The sequence below is a fragment of the Myotis nattereri genome (genome assembly GCF_964212035.1).
Source record: "Myotis nattereri genome assembly, chromosome: 15".
NCBI lineage: Eukaryota > Metazoa > Chordata > Mammalia > Chiroptera > Vespertilionidae > Myotis > Myotis nattereri.
In genome coordinates, this window is record NC_138090.1 from 6,387,231 (window position 1) to 6,403,059 (window position 15,829).

Genomic DNA, 15,829 nt, shown 5'->3' on the forward strand with positions numbered 1-15,829 from the left:
GAGCTCCCATTGGTAGATCAGGTATGGGTTCCGCCTTCTCTTGCTTCGGCGCTTCCTATTGGGTGGCGCTGAGAAAGAGCGCATTCTGGGAATTGTAGTCTCCGTGAGCCGCTCGGTGTGTGTGTTCGTGGGTCTGCAGCTTCTGAGGAGATGAATGGGAAACGGCCCCTTGACCCTAACCCGGACCGGGTGGGGAAGAAGAGGAAGAAGGAGGTGATGGTGGAGTTTTCGGACGCGGTCACGGGGGAAGTCTTGAAGAAGCAGGTGGCTGAGGCCTGGAGCGGCAGGACGCCGTTCAGTCACGGTAACCGGGTGCTGTGATGGGGGAGCCACCGCGCGGGGTCTGGGGCCTCTGAAAGCTCTGGCGCTCGAGCCGAGCCCGGGGCAGCGGGGCCGCCAGGGTAGAGGCCGTTGGAGAGAGCGTGACTTTGGCGCCTCCGACCCTCCTGCCTGGCCTGCTGCCCCGCTTTCATTGCGAGGTCAGTGTGGATCTGGAAGCCCGAGAAGAGGCGGACATGTAGGTCGCAGAGTTTGGGGAAGTGGCGGGCGTGAGCGTTCTGAGTTGGATTCTGGAACCAAAGATGACTACTTGAATTCTGGAATCCCTCGACTGGTTATCAGTGGGTTCAACTTTTTAAAATTTCCGTTCCTTGCTGTGTAAAATGGGGTAGCTAAATGGTGTTTACCGCGGAAAGATGTTGAATGAGACGAGTAAGCTAACGCGTGTCTGTGTCAATAAATGTTTCCCTGGGGAAGGACCAGTAAACGTTTGGACACATATTTGGGTGGCGTAGGTGATGTTTTCCTCGGACGGAAATGCTCGGTGGTCCCATCACAGTGCAGCCAGAGCATCTGAGCGACTAGCAGCCGGCACCGGAGCTCCTCGGTTGTTTATACCCCCCTCGCTCCTGCCTTGGCCGGGGCCTGCGGGCTGGGGGCAGCGCCTGCCTTGAGCGTCTGCCCCCTGGTGGTCAGTGCGCGTCATAGCGACCAGTCCTTCTGCAGTTCGGTCGATTTGTATAGGGTTTTAGATGATAGATAGGTGGGTGGGTGGGTAGGTGGGTAGGTAGGTAGATGATAGATAGATTAGGTAGATAGATAGATAGATAGATAGATAGATAGATAGATAGATAGAGATAGTAGAATAGATAAGATAGATAATAGCTAGATCAAACCTATGAAAGTAAAGTGTGTTGTGGAGGGAGGAACCTACCATGAACGGTTCCAACCTGAGCGTCATATATCGTCTTACAGCAGCGGTTCTCAACCTGTGGGTCGCGACCCCTTTGGGGGGGCGAACGACCCTTTCACAGGGGTCGCCTAAGACCATCAGAAAACACATATATAACTACATACTGTTTTTGTGATTCATCACCATGCTTTAATTATGTTCAATTTGTAACAATGAAAATACATCCTGCATATCAGATATTTACATGACGATTCATAACAGGAGCAACATTACAGTTATGAAGTAGCAACGAAAATAATGTTATGGTTGGGGGTCACCACAACAGGAGGAACTGTATTAAAGGGACGCGGCATGAGGAAGGTTGAGAACCACTGCCTTATAGCATAAGAACTCCACTCGATGCATCAAGCTTTCCCTTCTAAAGTTTGCGTGACTTTTGTTTTTGGCGAAGTGCTTTGAATCGGTGAGCCCCGGGGGCTCTGAATGCACCGGGAAAGGGATAGCCCCAGCCGTAGGCAGCTGCCTAGGTGGCCTCGTACCTAGGTAAGTGTTACACTGCTGGGAGAACAGCAGCCGGAAGCTGGCTGGCATCCTGGGCCTGGTTCCTGCCAACTCTGTTGTTAACTATACCAGGATGCCCGCATAATTAGAAAAGAGAGACATGATAGCTCAGTGTTTAAAGTGCAAGGTCTGTACACGCAGGGATTTCTCAATGTCCTCATCGGTGGCATGGAGACCGTGATCGTGCCTGCCTTAGCGTGTGGTAGGGAAAATTAAATGAGATACTGCATGCAAAGCACCACTGTGCTTGGTGCTTGGTGGCTAGGGGTGATTGTTAGATGGGCACATAATCTAACCCACCAGAGGCAGTGGGGAAAGTGAATTAGAAGGGGTTATGTCTGAACTGTTGTTGTTTTTAAAAAAACCCCACAAAGTATGTATGTTCTAACTGCCTTAGACAGTAACTTAGGAAAAGAAAAAGGGTTGAGGAAAATTGCCAGCCAGTATTGCTATTCTCATTTTTAATTTGCTACTCTAATTTTAAATGTGTGTGTGTGGGGGGGCGGGGATAAATTAAGACTTTAAAATATATTCAATTCAACAAGTAAACATTAAACGGACTCTCCCGCCCCCCAAAGAGCAGGAACTTTACCTTAGTAATATCACCTATACTCATTTTAAGGCCTCTTATTTTAAGCACAGTATCATTAAAAAGTAGTGTTGGGTGGGTAAAGAAAAAAAGGGAACAGCTTATCATCCCCAAAATCTGAGACTTTTGATATTAGACTCCTGAAAATTCCTGACCGTCCCCTTTTGTATTCTCTGTACTATGCTACTCAGGGGTCAAAAATACAAAAGAAAAATAAGCCGTAATGTTTTCTTCCCAACAGAAGCCATTATCATAGACATGGACCCCTTTCTTCATTGCGTGATCCCAAACTTCATCCCAAGTCAGAACTTCTTGGAAGGGCTTCAGAAGGAGCTTTTGAGCTTGGACTTCCATGAAAAGTATAATGATTTATATAAGTTCCAGCAGGTATTTATGACCTTTCCCATTAGTTCTTCCACTTCAGACACTTATTTACAGAATAATCATTCTGTACCTTTGCACTTGAGGTTTTAGATTGGGTTTGCCTTGGGCGGGGGGCCTTGCCTTGATGTTGTGATTCATATATGAAGGAAATCTTCTTTTTCTCTTTTCACGATCAAGTCTGACGATTTGAAGAAGAGAAAAGAGCCTCACATCCGTGCTTTAAGGTAAACAAGTGATCTTATTTGTTGGGTGCCTGCTGTGTGCCAGGCTGGCTAGTAAATGCTTTAAAATGTTATGTCTTAAGTATTACCTTATTTTGGACGTATTATCTTATTTTGTAGAGGAGGAAACAGCCTCCTCTGTGGGAAATTAAGTAACTTCTTCAAGGCCACCCGGGTAAAAATCGAGGGAGCTAAGATACAAGCCTGAGTCTCTCTGATCCCAGGGTCCAAATTCTCAGTGATAAAATGTTCAGCTTTGTGAGTAGTCGAGGAAACAAATTAACACTGAAGTTACCATTCTTCACAAATTAGGTTGGCAAATATTAAAAACAAAAACTCCCGTGTTGACAGAAATATAGATACCTTTATACTCTGCTGCAGTCTTTCTTAGAAGTGGTTTTGAAAGATGTACCAAAGCCCTTCAAATTAGGCTTTCTCTTTTTGTAGTGTGATTCTACTTATAAAAATTTATCCTCAGCAAGTAATTAAGGATGTGCTCTGGGAACATTAGCCCTAAACTATGCAAATTTAAAGTGAAGGAGACTCTGGGGAATAGATCTCTTGAAGACACAGCAACCTCCAGGAAGAAACAGTTGTGGCATTTACCCACATGGAGGCCACAGTGTGACATCACAAGTTATCTTGTTTGCATTTCTAGGAAAATTCTGTTTGAAGATTTCCGGGCTTGGCTTTCTGACATTTCCAAGATTGACCTGGAATCAACCATTGACATGTCCTGTGCTAAATATGAATTCTCAGGTAAGATCTGATGTCTGTAAGATTTAAAGGCCTTATCTAAACAATGGTAGAAAGACAGATAGTGTCATTGTATCAAAATCCTGGACTGTGTCCCTGTATATCATTAGGATCTTAATAAGGAAGATCTGACCTGGCTGATATACAGAAATGCTCTTCATATTGGAAGGTATAAGGCAGTGGTTCTCTTTGGGAATATGATGAAATCTATTGACCATATTTTCAGAAAAATGCTGACAACACACATATCAACTTTCCACATACCAACAATATGGGAAATTCAGAGGTGATGTTATAAACTCTCCTCTTAGACTGCTTAAGGACAAATGCCTCCCTCAATGTCATTTTTTCTTTTTAAGTTTGAAGGTAATAAGTGAATATACTCTTTAAGGAAAAAAATTCAAACAATATAGAAATATACAGCGTAAACCGTGATAGTCCCCTTCACCTGCTCTTTGTCAAACCCCCGCCCCCAAACTGTTCAGAGGTATCCACTGTCACCATTTTGGGGTGCATCCTCCCAGTTCCCATTCTGAGCATCTACATGTCTTTTGGAAAACATGTTTTGGTATTTTGCCTAGAAGGAAAAGTGTGTTTTTTGTTGTTGCTTTGGATTTAACTCCTGTCTGGGAAGTTTAACTTAGCAACAACTTTTTAAGGATAACTTGGTGATACACCTGAAGACTCATATCAGATGATTATTTAACTTTATTTTTTCTTTTTATTTTGCAGTAATTTCAAACTTAACAGAAAACTGGCACACATAGTACAAATCCTTTTTTCCCCTGTTTTACTTGAAAGTAGGTTACGGTTGTTATGCTCCGTGAATAATTTCAGTAATTCCTACAAGGACATTCTCCTCCATGATAGTGATAAACCATTAAAATCAGTTAGTTCCATTATTTGGTGCTCTACAGCAAAAGGATCCAGTCCAGGATCATACATTGCATAGGGTTCCTTCTAGAGTTCTCCTTTTTCATATTTATAATTCCCTTCTTCAACTGAGAAACCTGGGTTACATTATCTACACTAATAAAAGAGAAAAATGGTAATTGGCGTACGGCGATACTGTTTTCATTGGCTAATCAGGGCTATATGCAAATTAAGTGCCAACAAGATGGCGGCTAATTTGCATATGTAGGCACAATGCAGGGAGGCGAAAGGGAAAGCAGGAAGAAGCCCCCTGCCACTGACAGTGATCGGAAACCCAGGGGGAGCTAAGAGCTGGGGGGCAGGGCAAAGGCAGCCCTGGGGCCGCCTTTGCCCTGCCCCCCAGCCATGATCGGAGAATCAGGCGCCTTTGCTGCCCTGGCCAGTGATAGCAGGAAGTAGGGGTGGAGCCAGCGATGGGAGCTGGGCACGGTCGAAGCTGGCAGTCCCAGGAGCTAGGGGTCCCTTGCCTGGGCCTAAAGCGAAGCCCATGATCGCGGCGCCCCCCGCTGCCACTGCAGGTCCCCGCTGCCCGGGCCGGACGCCTAGGCCAGAGGCATTAGGCCTGGGCAGGGGCGGAGCCTGCAACCGCGGGGAGCTGGGGGTCCCCTGCCCAGGCCTGACACCTCTGCCGGAGGCCTCAGGCCTGGTCAAGGGGCCGATCTGGTGATTGGTGATCGGAGGGTGATGAGGGTCAACTCCTCTGGCCGAGGCATCAGGCCTGGGTGGGGGGCGGAGCCGGGGATTGGGGGGATATGATGGTCCCCTTGCCCAAGCCTGAAGCCTGGGTCAGAGGCGTCAGGCTTGGGCGGGGGGTGGAGCAAGCGATCAGAGGGAGATGGGGGTCCCCTGCCCAGGCATGATTCCTGGGCCAGAGGCCTCAGGCCTGGGCGGGGGCCAGAGCCAGTGATCGGGGGGAGATGGGGGTCCCCTGTCCAAGCCTGACACCTCTGGCAGAGGCATCAGGCCTGGGCAAGGGGCCGATCAGGCGATCGGAGGGTGATGGGGGTCAACGCCTGAGGGCTCCCAGTATGTGAGATGGGGCAGGCTGGGCTGAGGGACACTCCCCCCCCCCCCCCCCGCCACACACACACCCAATGCACGAATTTCGTGCACCGGGCCCCTAGTCTTTAATATATTTATTCACTGTAGCATACCTTCCTCCCACCCTGCACGGCTCCCACCTTGCTCAACCCCACCTCATGGGTTTTAGAAGTTTAACTCGAGAAATTAATGGGAACAAGTACAAAAAGATCTTTGTGCAATAATTTCCATTGAAACATTATTAGTAGATAAGAAATGGGAACAACGTAACATAGAAGATTGATTAAAGGGGGAGGGAGTGATTCATAATCCATAGAGTAAAGTAACTATGCAGCCATTAAGAGATGAAACGTATATGGAAACACACTTGCCATGTAGTAATTTTTTAAAAAGCCGGCCACAAACAACCACCAAAAGATACCATTTCTTTTCTAAAGCAAACACGTATGTAGAAACAATATTGGAAGAAATATGTAAAAATATTGTTAGTGATTCTATGTCTAACCACATACATGCTCTTCAGTGTTTTTAGAATTGGCAGTTTTATTTCTATAATTATAAAAGAGAAGTCAGTGTCACTGTAAGGCTGGAGGAGCTGACATTACAGATGAATGTCAGAAGGCTTGACAGATGCAGGGTCGGGTCCCAGCTGCTCCTTGTCTGCGCAGGGACATGCAGCTGTGCATTCAACTTGCAGATGCCCTGCTCTGCCACGATGATGAGCTGGAGGGGCGCCGGATCGCCTTCATCCTTTACCTGGTTCCTCCCTGGGACAGGAGCTTGGGGGGCACCCTGGATCTCTACAGCGTTGATGGTAAGACACACGCATGCTCTTCAACACCCATGGCCACTTCCCAATCCTTATGCACAGTGTCTGCACTCCAAGGAGATGGAAGCCATGATTACAGTGGCTGCTGCAGGAGGAGTGGATGCCACCATGACAAGGGCCTCCCTGAGGTGTCCTTGAGATAACGATCACTCCAGAGATAAGTTAGAGTTAATTTAGATGAGGGGCAGTCAGACCTGGCATCTGAATACAGACCGTGGAAGGGTAGCAGAGACCATGTACAGCTGCCTGTGAATCTGCCTGGACCAGTCCATTTGACAGGAAATCGGGTTGTTTTATCGTTTGCTTAATAAATATATTTTTATTGATTTCAGAGAGGAAGGGAGAGGAAAAGAGAGATAGAAACGTCACTGATGAGAGAGAATCATTGATTGGCCGCCTCCTGCATGCCCCACACTAGGGATCGAGCCTACAACCTGGGCATGTGCCCTGACCAGGAATCGAACCGTGACCTTCTGGTTCATAGGTCGACACTCAACCACTGAGCTACGCGGCTGGGCATCGGGGTTTTTTATTGTAATGACTGACCCCAGAGGTTGCCTCCAGGAAGCTGTCAGCCCTCATCCAATAATAGATGGGTGGTGTAAGGAGGAACAGGTGTCCCCTGGCAGAACTAACAAGTATGAGCGAAATAGCGGGAAGGGTGGTATTTGGGGATTACAAGGGTACATTTAGAGGCACATAGAAATCTGAGGCTGTCAGGGTGAAACGGGGTGGCCTGGAAGTGGTAAGTCTAACTGGTTTGTGGGTATGTTCTCTCCTGGTGCAGAACACTTCCAGCCGAAGCAGATTGTCAAGTCCCTTATCCCTTCGTGGAACACACTGGTTTTCTTTGAAGTGTCTCCAGTGTCCTTTCACCAGGTAAGGCTTGTAAGCCACAGCTGTATAGCGCACTAAGGCTCGTGCCTTATAGTCCCTCATTCCCGTTAGACTTAGCTGGCCAGATTGTTTTCACTCCTAGCGTGAAGGATCTGGAAGTTACTGTGCCTTGGCTGGTAACCTCCCTCATTCTTTGGGTTGATGTGCCGTTGGTTTTGTCCTTTCAGGTGTCTGAAGTCCTGTCTGAAGAAAAGTCACGTCTGTCTATAAGCGGCTGGTTTCATGGTCCTTCCCTGACCAGGCCTCCCACCTACTTTGAACCTCCCATACCCCGGAGCCCTCATATCCCGCGAGATGTAAGGATAAGTGCCTGCTGCTGGATTCTTATCTTAGCGGCTGTAGCAGACCAGGTGTTTTTGTGGTTTCGAAAATGGCTATTCCTGATAATGAAACCAGGCTTTGAGCTTGCCCTTCCACTTTCCTTAGATAAACTTGGCTGGTGTCCTTCTCAGGCAGTTTCCCAGCACTTGATATTTAAAAAGGAGACAGTTATAAATTGAGTATTGGCATGTATTATTTTACTACTGTGAAATGATGTGAGAACAAAAGCAATAGGAATTAACTCACCTTTTGCATCTGCTGCTTCTTTGTAAGCATGAAATTTTGTATGAGTGGATCAACCCTACTTATCTGGACATGGATTACCAAATTCAAATTCAAGAAGAGTTTGAACAACAGTCTGAAATTCTCCTGAAGGAGTTCCTTAAGGTGGGTCCGCATGTCCTGTCCAGTATGTCTTGCTTGGCATGCAGTCTTGCTTCTTGGGTGGGTGAATAATCATCACCAAGAGTTTTTGTTTTTGTTTTGTGCCTGGTTAGAATGTTTATGTCATCCTCTACTTCAAATAAAACATAGAAATGATGTTGATAGCTAACGTTGATATCAGTTGTGTGCTTAGTGGGTTAAGAGTCCCTTGGGTATTCCCCATTTCTCTAGAATCTTAATGATACACAGAGAGGGGGAGAGAGGGAGAGGTAGAGAAGCTTCTACACTGGAGTTATGAGTCATTCCCTTCCTATTCACTTGATTAATATGGTGCATACTAGGACTTTTAGTGAGACAGATTGCTAATTGATCAGCACCTATTGATGAATGTTTGACAGTGATGAAGCAGCACTTTATAGTGGGAAGAGAGCTAGAGCAGAAGTCAGAGACCTTATATTCATGTCCTGGCTCTGTGATTTACTCGCCTGACCAGATCACTCAGTCCCTGAGCTCTAAACCTGCCTTGTCCATCTTGAAGGGTTGTGAGGGCCAAACGGGATCATGTCACTGCTGTGTTGCCTCACAGTTGACCCTGAGTGCCATGGCATCACAGTCTCAAGAGCGGTTCCTCCATGAGGAAAAGGTTGAGACAGTACATATTTTCTCTCTCTCTCTCTCTCTCTCTCTCTCTGAATTTTATAGCTTACAGTAGCGTATTAAGGAATTTTAGAAGTATTGTAGAAAATAAACTTCTTTAAACCCTATGTAATTCAGCTTAACTAAAGCATGCTTTGGAATCCTTTGCCTACTTTGCTGATAGGCCTACTATTTTCAGAACACTCCTTAGAAAACTGCATTAAGCAGGTACATGGCTCCTATGGAAAATATTTCAGTCGGTTAACCTACTTGTACTGAACTTAACATTTTAAGTTTAGAACGTTGATTAAATGAAAGAAATGAGCTGAGGCCTAGAGAATCCACATTGCTTACAGATTGTCATTGTAATGACATTGACTGTTGTGCTTTAATTTTTCCCCCTCACATCTTATGAATTACGGAGTCTGTCTTATGATCCTCATTTTATAAATGAAGGGGTTTGAGAGGTTGAGCAGTCTGATATAAGATAAACAGTTATTTAGGGAAACAGTCCAAATGGACACCTGGGTCTCTAGGCTGAAGCATGCTGACGATGTGTCCCCCCTTTCCTCTGGCTTCACCACATCAGGGCGGGAATGCTGTGTGAAAGGGGTGAGAGTCAGCTGACCCCTTTAAGAATCAGCCAGATGATTCTGCAGAGCTTCGACACCAGCAAGACCAGGGTGGGGTCATGGGGAGATTTGCTGACTGCTGCTTTATTTGCTCATTTTCCAGCCCGAGAAATTTGCAGCGGTCTGTGAGGCTTTGGAGAAAGGAGGTGTGAAATGGAACAGCCGAGGGCCCCCTAACAAAAGGTAGAACCCATCATCCAAGACATTTGCTTCTGTATGTGGCACCTTCCTGTCTGTAAGGCTCACTTCCCGAACGATATCTGGTTCCCAGGGACATCCAGTAGCAGGTGCGAGCAAAAGCTCACTGTTGTCATGTGTGCTTTAGTAAACTATGCCAAGAATGAGGGGGAGAGGCACAAAGCTAACAGTCAGCTTTTATTCCATGAGTAATTTTACATCTGTGGCTTTGCTGAAAACTGCCATTGCTGCTTTCCAGGTTTTATGAGAAAGCCGAGGAGAGCACGCTTCCCGACATTCTCCAGGACTGCATGACATTATTTCGCTCCGAGGCATTGTTCTTGTTGCTGTCCAACTTCACAGGCCTGAAACTTCATTTCTTGGCCCCTTCCGAAGAAGAGGAGACAGAGGGCACAAAAGAGGGAGAAGCAGCCGCTGGTTCTGAGAGCACTGAAGAAGGGACGAGCTATAGCTCCTCGGAGCCAGAGAATAATCTGGCAGCTGCCAGCAACAACAGCCAGCAGAGCGATGAGCAGGCAGACCCAGAGCCAGAGGAAAACGAAGCCAAGGAAGGTAAGCTGTTGTCATGACTTGTCCTGGTCTTCCAGTCAGCACTCACCATTCAGTCATTCATTCAACAAATATTTCTTGAGTATCTACTGTTTGTTGGGTCCTGTTTTGGGAATTGGAGAAAAAAACACAGACAAGGTCCTTGCTGTCCTTGAAGCTTACATTCTAAAAGGAGAGGACAGCCCAGCCAGCCTGTGAACCAGGTCATGCGGTTCGATTCCTGGTCAGGACACATGCCCGGGCTGTGGGCTCCATCCCCAGTGGGGGGGCGTGCTGGAGGCAGCCGATAGATGTTCTCTCTCATCATTGATGTTTCTATCTCTCCCTTCCTCTCTGAAATCAATGAAAGTATATTTAAAAAAAATAAGAGGTGAGGATAGATTAATTGTATACGCCAACAACTAAAACGTCAAATAATGACACGTTATACAGATCATTTCAATAAGGTTATGTGCTGTGGAATGGCAGAGTGGCCTCTTAGGTGAATGGGCAACCTGGGAAAGCCTGTCGGGAGCTCTCGGCTAAGCTCAGATCTCAATGGTAGGAAGAATCTGCAGGAAGAGCATCCCAGATGGGAGGAACGGCTGGTATATCTTATTAGTACAAATGGTGGGGAGAGATATGACTGGCTTTGCCTAAAATTACTCTCCAACACAAGAACATAAAGGAGAGGAAGGTGAGCAGCTTATTTCTGCTAATGACCAATAACAAACTATGAAAAACTTGTTGGAATTGGATTAATAGAGAGGAGGAATTATTAAAAGTAAGGATAGAAAAATATAAGACATTTAAGAGGTAACACTTCTGTGGGAATTTTGGCCGCATTAACTGAGCAGCTACAAATTCAGCTTAAATGTTATGGCACCTATGAAATCCAATCAGAAAGTCTGTTCCCCAGCTCCTCTGGTCAGTTTACCTGCCCTGCTTCCACTCTGATGTCTTGAGAAGGGCCCTGTGCAGTCAGAAGAGCAAAGATGAGGGAGGTGGATACCGTGGAAATGAGACCAGCAGTGTGAGGGGCTAACCACACACAACATAACTCAGGGTCTTTAGTCTGCCGTACTGTCACTTTGATCACCACAGATATTTAGAGAAACCAAAGTATTTCTCCACTTCTTTTCCTTTTTTATTTCGCTTTTATGGGAACATGCAACTTGGAAGAAAATTTACAGTAGCAACCAAAAGGTGCTTATTCTGTTATTGCGCATCTGCTGTGTACAAGGCCCTGGCCAGAGCCAGGGGGGCAGTACAGAGGTAAATGAGAAAGGTCACTGTTTACCAAGTTTAGCATCTTAAAGGAAAGCTAAAAAGCTTTTTTTAATAAAAGCTATGAAGTTGCTGAGGCAACTTAAGCAGTGTTAATTCAGTAAGATACCCAGACCTGACAATTTTAATTTTGTTTTTTAAAATATATATAAAAAAAAATGTCAATTTCAGAATGTTTAGAAAAACAAATTATTATCATTCCCTTGCAATCTAGCAGTGGTATTTTCATACTAGAGGCCCAGTACACGAAGTTCATGCACAGGTAGGGTCCCTAGCCCTGGCTGGCAATCAGGGCCCATCTGTGGGGCAACTGGCAGGTTGATCGGGGGGGGCCCCGCTGGCACCCACCTTGGCTGGCCTGGGGCCTGCAGGCTGGGGGCAGCTCCTACATTGAGCGTCTGCCCCCTGGTGTTGGTGCTCATCATAGCAACTGGTCGTTCTGCTGTTCAGTCAATTTGCATATTAGGCTTTTATTATATAGGATTTTTCTGACCTTTTCCTTTTTTCTTAGAATCAAGTGTTCCCACGTGCCAGGGGGAACTGAGGCGTTGGCAGACTGGTCACTACACTTTAATCCATGACAACAGCAAGACTGAATTTGCTCTGGACTTACTTCTTTACTGTGGCTGTGAAGGTAGGAGGGAGGATGGGAAGCAGTGACTGTTTCCTTTAGGGGGCAGTCTCTCCTGCATGCCCCTCTCCAGCTGAACCAGTTCAGAAGTATGTGCTTTGTCCAGGAGCACAGTGTTGGGAGGAGCATTAAGGGTCGTGAATTCCAGCTTCCCAACTCAAAGTAGGATTTGTACCTGTGACCAGGGTGTGGGAGATGGACTGAACATACATACTTGCCCTCCAAGAATGCCCCCCTCCCCAATCTACAGCTTTTATGTAATTGTCCTTTAATTTTACACTTAGTTCTAGTGTTCAGTTCTTTAGTGTTGATTGAGTGGTAAATTCAGGCTCCTAAGTCATAGGGTTGGTTACTACTAGACTCCCAATCCCCCGTTCACACAGCATGGGATCAGCGGTCTACGCAGCACGTGACACTTGCAGTGAGAGCTTTCTGACCGCTGTTTGTTTCCCCTTGTAAGGCTGGGAGCCTGAATATGGTGGCTTTACTTCCTACATTGCCAAAGGGGAAGATGAAGAGGTAAGCTGCTCCTGATAGCAAACTATCTTTTTAGTTCTTGATGCTTTCCTTCTTCAAAAGCCCGATTTTTATGAACTACCAATGTCTTTAACCAATAAATCCATGTTGGTCTGCCTGGCAGTGATCTAGTAATTTTATGCGGCATGGAACAAAGATACTAAAGCAGCGGTTCTCAACTTGTGGGTCGCAACCCCTTTGGGGGTTGAACGACCCTTTCACAGAGGTCGCCTGAGACCATTGGAAAACACATATATAATTACATGTTGTTTTTGTGATTAATCACTATGCTTTAATGATGTTCAATTTGTAACAATGAAAGTGGGGGTCACCACAACATGAGGAACTGTATTAAAGCGTCGCAGCATTAGGAAGGTTGAGAACCACTGTGCTAAATGATAATCACTAAGATTTATTTATTCTACCCTAAGAAATTCCACATGAATTAAGAGCCACATGGTACATTCCCATCAGTTTTTCAATGTAATAAATGAATGCATTAGGTGAAATTTTTCTGGGTATGTATTGGAATGGGGTTTGTTGGAAAATGACTTGACAGCCAGAGCAATAGCTCTTCCTAGTTAAAGCTCTTTACTCTCCCCTATGCCAGACTTAAGTACTTGATATGGAAGTACTTGATATTCATGTGTTCAGTGATGAATCACTGAAGAGTTTAGAATAAGCTCTGTGTTCTGATGAGTCATTATATTTGCTTATTTCAGCTGCTAACAGTGAATCCAGAAAACAATTCTTTGGCATTGGTCTACAGAGATAGAGAGACTCTTAAATTTGTCAAGCATGTTAACCACCGAAGCCTAGAACAAAAGAAAACCTTCCCAAACAGAACAGGTTTCTGGGACTTCTCATTCGTCTATTATGAATGACAGGGCTGGGCGAAGCTGAGAAGAGAGACCCTTCATCGGCACTGGAAAGGCTGGAAGAGCTGGCATCCAGCAAAGGAGAGCTACAAGGTAACCTGTCTTGACACTTCTTAAAACCACGTGGTCGGCCTTCAATAGGACTCACAGTGATTGTCCTCAGTCTAGACCTTGAGCTTGGGGAGTTTTTAAATGTGGGTTTTTTGTGTGGTAAAATATGTGACATAAAATTTACCATTTTAACCAAATTTCACCACATGTAGTTTCTTCCCCACAGAATACCAAAAAATACCAACTCTTGGGTTCTCTCTCCCAGAGCAGTAATTTTTTAGCGGGAAGTTTTGGCTGCAGGGTCTCTTCAATGCCATTATATATACTTACCACTACTAATAGTGAGAATGTACAAATCCTGTTGGGAGAGTCTTTGACAGACACCAGAGGCAGGCGCTCCAGTCTTCATGCACTGAACATTCCCACAAAAATTGATTCCTTTTCTGATTGACACAAAGTCAGTCCACATAGACAGTTTTGAAAATTACTTAGGCACTGTCCATGTGGTATCATTTTAGGAAAAGCAGATTTCTGTACCATACAAATAAAAAGATAACTGAGGAGCCTGAGCACATAGTGTGGGCAGGGGCCAGATGGGAACGAGGAAAAAATGCAAAACACCAGGCTGCATGGGTGTCATCTTGTACTTTAGTTTCAGAGTGAAATGGGAGATAATTTAGTTCTGTGATCACAGGAGACTGCTTTAGCAGACTTGTAACTGCTAATTATAAAAGTTAGAACTTCAATAATGTTGAAAATCATTCTTGTAAAGCATGTCCAGAGTTGCATAATAGTTATAAAGTTCCTAGTTCTTTGATTTCTAAAACTACTGACGGCTGGCTGAGGACCAGACAGGCTCAGGGAGAGTAGCAGATGCTGTATGTGCTGAAGGCATTCGCTCAGCACTGTGGGGAGATAAAGCTGATTAAGACGCAGCCACTGCTCTCACTTAAGAGGGACTTAAGATTTATATAAACAGGATGTAATGAGGGTTAAGGAATAGACATGGGAGAGGAACGGTCTGAGAAGAGAGCATTTCAGCTGAGCCTTCATGTGTGTGGACAGGCAAATATGGTGGGAAATAATACAAACCATTCTAAAATATTGAGTACCTGGTGGTGGTGACTTTTTCAAAGGGATGCTCAAAAAATTACTGAAAAGCTTTCTCCCAGATAGCAAAATCCTCAAGATCAGCTTTTATATAAAGGCTGAGTGTTCACTTAAAGCTTCAACAAAATTCAGCAACAAAATAGAGCTTAAAGTGTAGCTTCTAGAAGGCACCATATTCCATCAGGATAGAAACCTAGGGAAGTAACTGATAACGAGTTTTTCTCATCCCTAAGTTGAATATGGTGACTTCTAAGAAAGGAAGGTAACTGAATGTTCTATGAACACTTTCATCTCATCTAGTCCTACTTGCTTGGGAACAGTTAAAAATAGCATAAAGGGCCAGGACTACCTGGTTTCAAACCTCCACATGACTCACCAAACCAAGCTGTGGGACCCTGTAGGCAATAGTCTGCCTCTCTGAGCTCAGAGATACTAGTATCAAGGGGATCGGAGTGATGTGAAAAAACACAATATCTTGCTTCTGGTTGGTGCCATCAAGCCTTGCCCGTGAATACTTTAAGGTCTAAGAAGGAAGTATTTTGACTAAAGAACAAGAGAATGGTGAGATGAGAGTGTGCTATCAGGGTCCCTACAGAAGAAAAGTGCCATACAATTTAAAACCAGCGCCAAGTAGAGATTTTCACTTCAGTAGGTATACGTTAGACTATGGTTGAAACTGAAAAGGGCTCAACAGTAGGACTGGAGTTTTGCCAAGAGCTCTATGACTGGCAAGTAATTAATCCCTGCATTTCAATTTCTGCACCTTTGACGCAGAAGATTCTTTACTACTTCAGGGATTACAAAAAATAACAGTATATTAAGGCTGTCTTTTGCACTTACAGTTTAAAATGCAAAACAAAGGTATTATAAGGCATAATCTCATTAAAATTTGGACTCCATAAAGCTCACCTATCAGAAATAGGAGGCATAATCCTAAAGATCAACTGGAGGAATCTAGTAAAGTTCATTTGCCACAGAGGAAAGGCTCCTCTCCCTCAACTACTTAGGAATGAATACTACTAAGATGTGAAAACGGACTAAACCAGTCCTGAAATCAACCTTAAGGCAAAATATTAACTCTTAGAAAAGGAGTTGCTGCCCTGGCCAGTTTTGCTCAGTGGATAGAGCATCGGCCTGCGGACTCAAAGGTCCCAGGTTCGATTCCGGTCAAGGGCACATGCCCGGATTGCAGGCTCGGTCCCCAGTAGGGAGCGTGCAGGAGGCAACCGATCAATGATTCCCTCTCATCATTGA

General features: G+C 45.1%; 1 protein-coding gene across 4 annotated transcripts in view; it reads left to right on the forward strand.

Moving 5' to 3' along the window:
- Positions 1–111: 111 nt before the first annotated feature.
- Positions 112–15,829, forward strand: part of OGFOD1 (2-oxoglutarate and iron dependent oxygenase domain containing 1) — a 28,003-nt gene continuing 12,285 nt past the window's right edge. Inside the window, exons 1-13 of one of the 4 annotated variants that reach the window (XM_081108053.1) lie at positions 112–304; positions 2,584–2,729; positions 2,904–2,950; positions 3,606–3,706; positions 6,375–6,491; positions 7,294–7,385; positions 7,571–7,699; positions 7,998–8,111; positions 9,480–9,559; positions 9,813–10,126; positions 11,901–12,023; positions 12,481–12,539; positions 13,259–14,572. In XM_081108053.1, the coding sequence (XP_080964179.1) occupies positions 151–304; positions 2,584–2,729; positions 2,904–2,950; positions 3,606–3,706; positions 6,375–6,491; positions 7,294–7,385; positions 7,571–7,699; positions 7,998–8,111; positions 9,480–9,559; positions 9,813–10,126; positions 11,901–12,023; positions 12,481–12,539; positions 13,259–13,420 (1,638 nt within the window). In that variant the 5' untranslated portion in view covers positions 112–150 and the 3' untranslated portion in view covers positions 13,421–14,572. Of the gene's footprint in view, positions 305–1,932; positions 1,956–2,583; positions 2,730–2,903; positions 2,951–3,605; positions 3,707–6,374; positions 6,492–7,293; positions 7,386–7,570; positions 7,700–7,997; positions 8,112–9,479; positions 9,560–9,812; positions 10,127–11,900; positions 12,024–12,480; positions 12,540–13,258; positions 14,573–15,829 lie in introns of those variants that run through there. The other 3 variants (XR_013996903.1, XM_081108055.1, XM_081108054.1) reach the window with 3 other exon arrangements.